Here is an 11,602-nt window from a genome sequence, read left to right as displayed (position 1 = left end):
TTAACTTCGGCCACCACACATTGCTGTCTTGGCACAGTGCTCTCCTTTCCTAGTTCAACATCCTCCATGGCATGACCCAATGTCTGCCAACCACCCAAGTCCTCCTTCAGCTCCCCATCACAACTGAACATCCTCTGGTGGCTGTTTCGGTGTTTATTAAGCGCTCCTCACAGGGTATTGAAGCTGCGGGTGGGTATTGCAGGGTGCTGGGAGCACCTGCTTTCCGGCCTGCTCTGGGTATAACAGGGCCCATCTTTTGAGGGTGATGTCAGCTCTCCGCCTTGCTTTAGGCCTGTTTTCGGGCACGCCTGACCCAGAGCTGCCTCAGCAGGAGACACCCGCCTCCCAGCCCAACTCAGCAGCCTCCCGTCATGCTCCCACCAACCCTGAGCGCCACGGTGACCTGAGGACGGTTGAGGCGGCGGGAGGAGCTCTGGATTCCGGCTCTGGCAAGCTGCCTCTACCCCCTCCCAGGAGCTGGGGTGGGGGGACGGGGAGGCTGCGGTGACTTTAAGCTATTCCCCACTCCCCACAGCGTGGCTCCCGTTACTGCCCAGGTGCCCCCCCCGGCTCTGACTAGGCCTCAGTCACGTTAACAGACGCAGTGGCAATAGCATTCCCGACGTTCTCCGCCGGCGCCGTCTACTGTTACTGCACTGACCGACTGTAACGTGCGCGCGCATGCGCAACGGTGGTCGTACGCCCATACGTAATATGACGTAACAGTGGCTATAAATAGCGCCCGCGCGGCCTGCTCTTCCCTTTCCGACTTGGCTCGGTCGCCTCGCGGGTGCAATGGTAGGTGGTGGAGAGCGGGTCCGGGCATCGCCATCCGCGGGCATCTCCGCTGTCCTGGCCCCGGACGCCTCCGGATCGGCCCCCAGCTGCGCCGGGGACCCTGCTGGAGGCAGCGCAGGGCCCATTTGGAGACCAGCCGCTTACCGGGCGCGCGGGGAACCGGGCCGGGGAGTGCAGCGGGCGGGAGAGGCGGTCGCTGGCGGGGCTTAGAGAACCCAGAGCGGCCGGGTTTAGAGGCGTTTGTAGGTGGCTCTCCCGTGCTGGCTGCCAAAAGCGGGGGTGGGGGGGAATGGCTCGGGGCCAGGCTCGGGGAGAGCCGCCTGGAGCAGGTGGGCTTTACAGCACGCTCGAAGGGAGTCCTGTCCGCTTCCCGGGGACGGTCCTATACCTTTAGCGGGGTGCTGCTGCCTCTGTCGTCTTACTCTTCAGGAGATCGGGATACAGCTGGGATGCAGCACAAAGGTTATTGAGGGAGGCTTCAGCTGCATTGACTCACTTTCCTCACGTGGTTTTGCTCTGAAAAGGGACAGGCAGGGCACGTTCTTACTCAGCCGTGTACCTCACCATCTGATATGCTGACTTTAGGGCTAAAATGAGCTCTTACAGCTTTTGACTTCTGCTAGCCTGGCAGCTGAGTGGAAGGTGTAATGACACTTTGGAGGGTCAGACCCTCGTTCTCCAAAAAAACATTGCATTGTGTCCTTACATTTTCCTTAGTCATTTGAACAAATCTGATATGTGACAGTACTGGGGGATGTAAAAGGTGGGTATGGTTAACACATGTAAGGCACTGATGGATGCACCATTCTAAAATGGTAACACACTTAAAATTCAAACAGGAGAGCTGGTGTGGAGGGCAGGGATGTCTAGAAAACAGGACATACTGGTATGCCTATGTAATGGCTATCTCAAAGGCAAGAGACAGCAACTAGCATGCCATTGGGGCAAATTAGTCCCTCAGGCAACATGAGTGTTAAAGGTGTGGTTTTTTTTGTTTTGTTTTTTCTCTCTAGTCACATCGTAAGTTCTCCGCTCCTAGACATGGATCCCTTGGCTTCCTGCCCCGCAAACGCAGCCGTCGACATCGGGGCAAGGTGAAGAGCTTTCCTAAGGATGACCCCAGCAAACCTATCCACCTCACTGCCTTTCTTGGGTACAAGGCTGGCATGACCCACATTGTCCGGGAAGTGGACAGGCCTGGATCCAGTATGTATTTCTCTGCTGCTCTTATCTTGTCACTGTGCAACCTTTTTTCTTACACTGAGGCAGTGGGAAGAGACACTAGGAGGGTGGTGAAGCACTGGAATCGGTTACCTAGGGAGGTGGTGGAATCTCCATCTTTAGAGGTTAAGCTGTGGCTTGACAAAGCCCTGGCTGGGATGATATAGCTGAGGTTAGTCCTGCTTTGAGCAGGGGGTTGGACTAGATGACCTCCTGAGGTCCCTTCCAACTCTAATATTCTATGATTCTGTGTGGCTCCCAGTGTTTGAGTCCCAGTCTGATTTCTGCTGAGTCCTTGTGGCTGTTTACATTGGCTCCTTGGCTGTTTTTTCCAGTTGTTAGTTATAAAAGCAAGTTCCCAATGGCTAGGGGGATAGGTCCTCTTTGCCAGTTCCAGACTTCATGCCCATTGGGTTGTTGGTGTCTTATTTTTCTGTAACTGCTGTTCTTGTGGTGTGGGGTGACTTGCGAAGAAATGTGCTGGTCTGGTAGAGCTGTATTGTAGCAGGCTACTTATGATGATCTTTTCTCGACGGGCGGACATAAAGAAATCGCTTCTGGTGCTTTTTGATGACTGTCGAGTCCTGAATGTAGTTCTGTGTTATCAGCCACCACCCAGCTCATTTTGAATGACTTCTCCATTTTACACCCTAGAGCCAATGTTTGGTTTCAGTATAGCATCTAGTCACCACTATACCCTCAGGGTGCCTCAGTGCAGGTGGCTAATCAAGGTCCCCTGGCCCTTGGAGCCTGCTGACTTTAGCTGTATGAAGACCTTTTGTGCATCACTGGACCCTCAATATTTTGGGGAGGGGGTTCATATGTTGTGGAGCTAATTGGTTCAATGTGCTTTATCCTTCCCAGAGGTAAACAAGAAGGAAGTGGTAGAGGCAGTCACTGTGGTGGAGACCCCTCCCATGGTCATTGTGGGCATTGTGGGCTATGTGCAGACTCCTCGTGGCCTCCGCACCTTCAAGACCATCTTTGCTGAGCACATCAGTGATGAATGCAAACGACGTTTCTACAAGAACTGGTGAGAAACATGGAGGAGCGGGACCTCACTTAATCTAGCCTTCAGAAACTCTCTTGTGTTGCTGGCTTTGTTGAATGACCATAATGGTATTGTAGTTTAGTCTGAACTGTTCTCTTCTCCAACATCACAGCCAATGATTGGCCCTTGGGGGTCTAGGGGTTAAGCTGAAATTTGTCTCCTCACATAATAATATACAAGCACTATTCCAGCTAGTTGCAGTTTTAAAGTGCAGTTTATAATGGGGTTGGGGATCAAGGTGTTTATACTTGTCTGATGTCTGCATGAGCACACTAGGCGTAGCGTTTTCTCTGCATGTGGGCATAAAGCGATCACCTTTGGTGCTTATTGTTAAGTCTTGAGCATAGTCCCACTTTCTCTGGGAAGGGGAGAAGACTTTTTTCTTCTGATCACTCTTCCATGCCCTGCTATGTTTCAGATATTCTCACTCTGAGAATAGGGCTACAGTGGATGTCCCCAGGTTCTCTTTTGCCTATGGAATTAGGACGGATTTTTCCTAGATGCTCTTCATGAACTTCCTACACAACCAGGGAGAAGTGGTCCCCAAATGAATGCATGAACGGTGTTTGGTTATTGCATTGGTGTCCTCTTACCATTAACCATAGCTCAAGGTTGAAACATGTAGGCCTTAGTAGATGTGGAACCAAGGCAAGAGCAATTCAGCAGTATTTTAAGGCCACAAATAATCAGCTGATAGTCACTGTATTGTTGCAGAGCACTGCGCTATATTTTTTTGAATGTTTAATATTGTATTTTAATATGCTTTGGATGAATTCATGGTAGCTCCGCTCAGCTCTGGCAACCCTGCCTCTGTCTGATGAGCTCCAGGCTCCGCTTGCTGGTGGAAAAGTTTCCTTAGAAGCTGGCAATGAGCCAAAACCAACTCAGGTGGCAGTTCTTCCGCTCACCCCCTTTTCTGGGGGGCTGATGAAGGGCTAAGCCACACATCTTTCTGCTCTGCTCCTGAAGGCACAAGTCCAAGAAGAAGGCCTTCACCAAGTACTGCAAGAAGTGGCAGGATGAGGAGGGCAAAAAGCAGCTAGAGAAGGATTTCAGTAGCATGAAGAAGTACTGTCAGGTTATCCGTGTCATAGCTCACACTCAGGTGAGTGTTCTGTCTCCTTCCTAAAGAGGGCTCAGACTTGGGGGTACAGAGAATCTGTGCAGGCTCACTCCATTGCTTCCCTCAATTCCCTGTCCCCCAAAACTGTTGCCTATGTGGCCTAGTGGATAGATCACTGGACTGGGACTCGAGACCTGGGTTCTGTTCCTAGCTCAGCTATTGGCCTGCAGGTGAACTTGGGCAAGTCACTTCCCTTCTTGTGCCTCGATTTCCCATCTGGAAAATGGGAATAATGATGCTGCTTTCCATCGTAAAGCACTTTGAGATTTACTGATGAAAAGCACAGTATAAAAACTGGATATGGTATTATTTTTGATCAGTTCAAAGTCTTATGCAAACAACTAATGAATCCTTACAGTACCCCTCAGCGGTAAAGAACCCTGTTCCCGTTTTACAGATGTGGAAACTTAGTTTACATGCCAGCTCTGTGACACACATATATATACACACACATGTGAACAGCAACCTGGTGCATTGGAATTTGAGTTCTTGGGTTCCATCCTGTGCTCAGGCCACTAGATCTCTGCTCTCTAATTAGGATTGAATGTTTTATCCTCTTGTCCTGGGATACTTTGGCCCTCTGGGAAATATCCTTTACTTCACTTGGTTTTAAAAAATGGATGTCTACTGGCAGCTTCAGACCAAGGAATATGTGGGCAATGCTCTCCTGCAGAGCCCATCAGTGGCTTTTGTTAATCATCTAGAGGGGTCACTGCTGAGCAGTGTGAAGATCTGCTGTGGGGGCCCCCCGCCCCCGCCCCTTTGCAACCTGCATGAGTGCCAAATACTTCCAAACTGAGAAATGTAACAGGATCTCCTGCCTGGCAATAAGTAGAGGAAGCTGTGTTGGTCACAAGACTTTTCATATGTTAAAGATGGCCTCTTGTGGCAGACAGCAAAGGGAGAGATGCAGCTGCTGACAGCATTTTAGATGTCAGTCCCCCTTATCCCAAATATAGTAGAGAACATTTGGAGGGGGCGGGAACGGGAGGGAACTGATGTGAACTTGCTTAGACTGTCATCCAATCCCAGCAGGCTTTATCTTCAGTCCCTTTTTTAGATCCTCAGCTTGACAACCAGCTGTAAGGGCAGCGGGAGGCATGTATTACTACTGTTTTTCTTACATTCAATGTTTTTGTAGCTTTTATCTGAAGAGCTCTGTGTAAGCTCAAAAGCTTGTGTCTCCAATGGAAGTTGGTCCAATAAAAGATTCTCACCCATCTTGTTTCTCTACTGCTTTTCCTCTCATTCCTTTGGATGGTCTGGCTGCCAGATACTTAGGCCTGTCCACTTATGCCATTGTACAGCCTTGATAACTTTTACACACACACACACACACACACACACACACACGCGCCCCCCCCCCCCCCCCCCCCCCCAAGATCTTTAGATTTCAGTCTTTCGAGCACTGTGTATATTGTGAATGGGATACAGCAGAGTTGGAAAAAGCCATCAGACCCAGGAAGTGAATCTCAGACAAATACATACTAGAGATCTCAGCATTGTGTCTGGGTTATAGTAGAGCTAATGTTAGGTCTGTCTTCCAGATGCGTTTGCTTCCACTGCGGCAGAAGAAGTCTCACCTGATGGAGATCCAAGTGAATGGTGGCACCATCGCTGAGAAAGTGGATTGGGCCCGGGAGAAGCTGGAACAGCAGGTGCCTGTGTCGACTGTCTTTGGCCAGGATGAGATGATAGATGTCATTGGAGTCACCAAGGGCAAGGGATACAAAGGTAGGTGTCATGGCTGCCTCTTGTTTCCTCCAGGGCTTCAGTGGGACCAGAACCCAGAGTTTAGTGAGGAGTTTTGTAATCACCTTTCTGACGCTTGCCCTATATACCAGGGCAAGGGTGTGTGGGATCTCTGCTTTCACTTCAGAAGTGTACTGTTCAATGATGAGGCCATGGAATACGTGCTGGGCACAGCATCCGACATCCATGAGGAATCATTCCATGCTGCCTTCCTTCTGAGAACAGCACCCAGGGAGCAGTTCAGAAAAACATGGGCAGCTGTGGTTGGGTCTCATGCAGAGCAGTTATTCATGACACCCATCCTTAATTGGTACACTGATCTGAATTTCTGTTAGTGTTGAAAGGATACACACTTCTCCTTAGGCAACAGCCACAAACAGTGTGCACAGTCTGGTCCCTGGTTAATTATAAACACCTGTGTAATGAAGGCACATGCCAGAGCTGAACAGTTATCACGGTCCTACAGTGCTATAATGTTTCATTTTCTTGTTTCAGGGGTTACCAGCCGCTGGCATACCAAAAAGCTGCCCCGCAAGACCCACAGGGGTCTGCGCAAAGTAGCCTGCATTGGCGCTTGGCATCCTGCTCGCGTGGCTTTCTCTGTGGCCCGAGCAGGTCAGAAGGGTTACCACCACCGTACAGAAATCAATAAGAAGGTAAATCTGAGATGTGCATTGAAGTGCCTGGTTTCCCCAGCTGGATAGTCAAGGTCACACTCAAGTTTGCTTGATTCTGCAGTATCAGACTATAGTTCAGGTTTTTTGTTTGACTGGAGTTTGGAGCCAGCAACCCTGCAAAGTAATTGTGTCCTCCGCTTACTACTACTTGCCAGCACTGCAACTTTTTTTGCAAGCATATTGGTTTAATGAAAATGGCCACTTCTGCATCCCGCACTGTTTGGCCCTGGGCTGCTAGACACAAGGGCAGGAAGGGACAAAACTCACTAATCTTTATTAAAGATCAGGGTTCTACAGAGAACCCTGTAACCAGCCTTAAAGCTGAATGGAGAGTGGTCTATAGTGTGAGCTCAAGCTGTGCCTAGGACCAGCAAACATGAGTTTAAAATGTAAGCTTTTGTATTCAAGCAAACAGCCCAGCAAACCAGTTTGAGTAGGAGAAGCTGATAAATGGTCACAATGAAAAGAGAAGGGTTGTCCAGTGAATTGGGTTCAGTTCTTGGCTCTGCTACTGCCTTGCTGTGACCTTGGGCAAATCACTCAGGGTATGTGTACACGGCAAAGAGAAACCTGTGGCTGGCCCATGCCACCTGACTCAGGCTTACGGGGCTGTTTCATTGCTGTGTAGACTTCTGGGCTCAGGCTGGAGCCCAAGCTCTGGTACCCGGTCCTAGAGCTCTGGCTCCAACCCAAGCACAGAGGTCTGCACAGCAATAGCCTTGCAAGCCCAAGTCTGCTGGCATGGACCAACAGTGGGTTTTCTTGCTTTGTAGACATACCCTTTCTTTCCCCATCATTTATCCCCCTCACGTAAAACATGCTGTGATACTATCACCATTGTAGCTAATGTTGCAGTTAGTAATGAAAAGTTTGAAATCAAAGGGAATTCAGCATAATTGAAAGTAAGGATTTTTTATGAAATGGAAATAAGTAGCCAGAACTTCTGGACACGAGCTCCCAGGAAGTTAAAATACTTTTGATTCATTTTTGTTTAATAGGGTGCCCTAGTGACAAGCTAAAGTGCAGTGAATGAGGCATTAGCTTCATGATACAGTATTGAGGCTCTTAATTGCTGGCACCTAAACACAGCCTGATTTGTTTTCCACTTTCCTCTGTTTGTGCTCAACAAAAATCCTTTTCCCCATGGGTTTGAACTACTGTTTCCAGTTTAGATTATTTGCTGCTGTCAAGCCCTTTCTCCCAGCACTTGCGAAGTAGCATTCTCCTTTTGTCGTTTTAGGTCTACAAGATTGGCCAAGGTTACCAAATCAAGGATGGAAAGCTGATAAAAAACAATGCATCAACTGACTACGATCTGTCCGACAAGAGCATTAACCCTCTGGTGAGTGGCTTTCCAGCTGTTAGAAGATTTGGTGTGTGGGAAGGGTATGAGAATTCAATCTTGGACTGTGGTCTCATAAACCAGAGTTTATTCCAGTCTAGTCAATAAGGAAAAACTCGGGTAGTGCAGGAAATTCTACTGATTCCTTAAGTTGCAGTCCTCTCTATCAGTATTGAACAAGTATAACAGTATTGTACTGTGAATTGCTGAGCTGTATTGCATCACTTGGTTGCAACTTGAGAATGCTGTTAACTTAAAAATGACTTGTCTGAATTTTTTACGTACAAGTAACACCTGTTGTACAAGCCACAAGGGTTGGAAGGAGGACTCAACCAGGTGTAACCAGAAACATAACTAGTTTTTAAAAAAACAAACGAGAGTTTTGTGGCACTTTAAAGACTAACAAATTTAATTTCAGCAGGCATAAGCTTTCGTGGGCTTCAGCTCACATTCTAAGTTTTTAAAAGTTGTCTAGATTTCAGGCTTGCCCCCTCTATCAAGGTCCTGACCACTCTTGGACATTAGAATCCCCAAGCAACTTCTTGCGAAAAACAGTTGTCCTGTGTGGTTTTCAGTGTGGATAAATTCTATCAGCCTAAAATTCTCTGCTGTTTTCAGTTGGAGAAGCTTTCAATTTCACTTCCATGACACTTTGTGATGTTGCTGTGGCTCATTAATGGTGGACTTTCAGCAGTGGGCAACTAGTAGGCCCTCAGAGTCCTTGAACAGTGTATTTTAGCCAAAAATTAAAAGAAATGTTTGCTTTGTCATGTCTGAAATTTTTTAGTTCCTGAGTGAAGAGAATATCAGTGGAAGCCGGGGGATTTCATTTAGGGCAAAGTGGGTAGCCAGATTGTGATTCTGGGAAGTCTTAGGAAGCTCAGTGGCCAAGTATTTAGAAGTCATGCTGTCTGCTTTAGGGGATGAGCCATAGCAATGTGCCAGCTGTGCACAGTGGAGGAGCAATATGGAGCCAGGCAGGAGGAGTGGAAAGGTGGGGTAAGAGCTAAGTGAAAAGTAGCTTGTGGCTTGCCGGGAAGCATAATCCCATTGTCAGAGCCAATGACATACCAGGGCAAACGGAATAAAGCTCCAGAGGCTGCTCTAGTTATGCTGTGCTACAACAGCTGCCCATAGAGTCATCCAGCAGCACAAAATAGCTGGAGCTCTGGCCATTCTTCCAGTCTGCCCTTCATGTCTGGGGCTACGCAGGGCTGTTGTACCTATGCTTCCAGGGACTTCCTTACAGTATGGGGGTTCCCTGGAAGGAGGATCTGCTGGCATACAGGGGTCAGAGCCAGTGGATGTGCTGTACAGGAACCACAGCACTGGCAAAATCCAAGGCACTGTTCAGTTTAGGCCAGTATTTGCTACAGCATGCTCAACCATCCTCTCTTTACTCAGGGCGGTTTTGTCCACTATGGGGAAGTGACCAATGACTTTATCATGTTGAAAGGCTGTGTTGTCGGGACCAAGAAGAGAGTCCTAACCCTGCGCAAGGTGAGCAGTACAGGAATACTGGGAGGCGGGAGGGAGCCAGGAGGAGTCCCTTACCACAATAACAGTCTTGTTTGATAGAGTGGGGTTTTCCACAGCAAGCTAAAGGAGAAGGCTTGGGAAGTGATGCTGCCCTACCACGGGAGACTCTCACTGCCTGACTCTAGTGACTTGCTCTTCTGAAATGTGTAGCAATGGGCACTGGACTAGCTGGGCTATTGATCTCTTCAGAATGCTATGTCCTGTTTGTTGTTGGGTTGGAGGACTCTTGTAGTTTGTCTCTTGTACAGTAGCTCAGCTTTTCCTTCTGCGTAGTGATGCGAACTTGAGGTTACAGTTCCATCTCCTGTGCTCCTACTACTGCTGTCTCAGTTGATGTGATAACTGAGTGACTTGCTGGCAGTGCCATTAGAGCATCCAGCCTGTTACCAGGCTCTTCAACTCCTTGTTATAATGATGGCTTGAGTCATGCACGTTGCCCTTAAAAATTCAAAAGTACCCAATTGTAGCACATGATAGAGGGGAATGCAGGTCATATGCTTAAAATTGGTGACTGGGCTGCCACATTCTAACAAGTCTCTTCCCCATAGTCCCTGCTTGTGCAGACAAAGCGTCGCGCCCTGGAGAAGATCGACTTGAAGTTTATTGACACAACTTCCAAATTTGGTCATGGCCGCTTCCAGACCGTGGAGGAGAAGAAGGCTTTCATGGTAAGGGCATTGATATCCTGGAGCCCCGCTTTGTAGTGCATACTTTTGTATTGTCTGGCTGCAGAGGCATGCTTCTATGCAGACTTGGGTGGAAGTGGGTACCAAGACACTGTTTTCACAATGAGAATTACAGTTAATAACTCAGCCATTGGGTCACATTACCTGCTGATGGGGCGCACACACATTCATGAAGCACAGCTCAGGTGTTTGTTCAAAGGCTGTTTAATTATCCAGCTGAAAAGATGAACCTCCCACAGGATTCCAAACTTCAGACTTGCATTTGATTGTGGACTCATTTCATCGATGTATAGTGCTTGTTACTGGAGTTGGGTACAGCTTGGATGCTGCCCAGACTCTGGAATATGGACTGTTCCATGAGGAGGCCATGGGGCTAGCCATGTATACAGTGTCTAATATGCATAAGGAGACATTCCACACTGCCTTCCTTCTGAGAACAGCTCCAGGGAACAGTGCTCAAGTTGCTGCAGACAGTAGAGCATCCTGTCTGTACTCTTGGCACATTGAATATCTGATCTGTTGGTGAGAAGCAGCAGATCTCTGGTCACTCCTTGAACCTTTTTAATGCAGCAAAAACTAGACTTGAGTAAGTTTTCATCCACCATTTAACACTGCATTGTTTCAAGAAGTGGGGAGCTAGTTATAAACTGTTTAGTACTTCCTCAAAAAGAGGAGCCAATGATGATGGCTCTGAAGATAGCTTTGCCAGTAGGTGGTGCCAGATTTTTATATTTAAATTGTTAATTTGAAATGGTGCATGGTAATTTAGCTTCATCAGCCTCAGTTCTTAGTTCTGCTGCTAGCTTTGTATGTGGATGAACTTGAAGCAAAAATCTGTACCACAAGTAGACCTGTGATCATTGTCTTCATTCTTGGTTCAAAGCAAAAGTAACCTTCCACAGTGTGGGATTGGGGATGATGTGGTCTCCAACATTGGGGAGATGGTCAGTTCTGCTAGATAACTGCTTATTTGTGGTTTTTTGCAGGGACCACTCAAGAAAGATCGTATTGCTAAAGAGGAGACTGCTTAACATCTGGAACAGTCCTGTGCAGCTCTGGGGCCTGCCTCAAGACAAATAAAACTACAAATATTTTCAAAAATACCCATCTTGTCTCTTGCTTTATGAATGGCTGGGTAAAATCTGATCTAGCTTTTGCTGTGGGTCCTATTCATATTTAGCTTTAGTTGGGTCACCGTGGTAACTTAAGGCTTCATATGCTACCTTACAGGACCTTGCTCTTACTGCATCTCCTACAGTACAAGGGAAATTGCTCACCGCCACAAACTCCCCAACCTTTTCCAAATGTGTGAACAGGGATCTGGGATACTAAAAGCAGAAGTCCTCATGCTTCAGGACATAAGTCATCCTTTGAGAGGGTTAGGAGGAAATTTCCCCTATGGGGAAGGAGTTA

General features: G+C 47.8%; 1 protein-coding gene and 3 non-coding genes across 4 annotated transcripts; all 4 read left to right on the top strand.

Moving 5' to 3' along the window:
• The first annotated feature begins 751 nt into the window (after nt 1-751).
• On the top strand, nt 752-11,292 carry RPL3 (ribosomal protein L3). The gene is made up of 10 exons (XM_067559510.1): nt 752-798; nt 1,812-2,004; nt 2,884-3,052; nt 4,040-4,175; nt 5,741-5,927; nt 6,441-6,601; nt 7,863-7,964; nt 9,369-9,464; nt 10,052-10,171; nt 11,176-11,292. Exons 1-10 carry the CDS (start codon nt 796-798, stop codon nt 11,218-11,220), a joined length of 1,212 nt encoding a protein of 403 aa, XP_067415611.1. The 5' UTR covers nt 752-795; the 3' UTR covers nt 11,221-11,292.
• Nucleotides 3,992-4,039, top strand: LOC137160935 (small nucleolar RNA U82P). Its single transcript, XR_010922003.1, has one exon. It is a non-coding gene; the product is annotated as a small nucleolar RNA U82P (small nucleolar RNA).
• LOC137160933 (small nucleolar RNA U83B) lies at nt 6,079-6,171 on the top strand. The gene has a single exon (XR_010922001.1). It is a non-coding gene; the product is annotated as a small nucleolar RNA U83B (small nucleolar RNA).
• Nucleotides 10,538-10,630, top strand: LOC137160934 (small nucleolar RNA U83B). The gene has a single exon (XR_010922002.1). It is a non-coding gene; the product is annotated as a small nucleolar RNA U83B (small nucleolar RNA).
• Nucleotides 11,293-11,602: the final 310 nt, after the last annotated feature.

The sequence above is a fragment of the Emydura macquarii genome, unplaced genomic scaffold, assembly GCF_026122565.2.
Source record: "Emydura macquarii macquarii isolate MOO-44397 ecotype Brisbane River unplaced genomic scaffold, CSIRO-AGI_Emac_v2 contig_2205, whole genome shotgun sequence".
Lineage (NCBI taxonomy): Eukaryota > Metazoa > Chordata > Testudines > Chelidae > Emydura > Emydura macquarii.
Note: the sequence above shows the minus strand (reverse complement) of the source record. Positions and strands in the feature narration are given on the sequence as shown.

Bases quoted from the DNA above. Each gene is read 5' to 3' on its own strand.
- RPL3 (XM_067559510.1), top strand. The intron at 3,053-4,039 runs GTGAGAAACATG...CTGCTCCTGAAG, and splicing joins CGACGTTTCTACAAGAACTG to GCACAAGTCCAAGAAGAAGG. The intron at 6,602-7,862 runs GTAAATCTGAGA...TTGTCGTTTTAG, and splicing joins GTACAGAAATCAATAAGAAG to GTCTACAAGATTGGCCAAGG.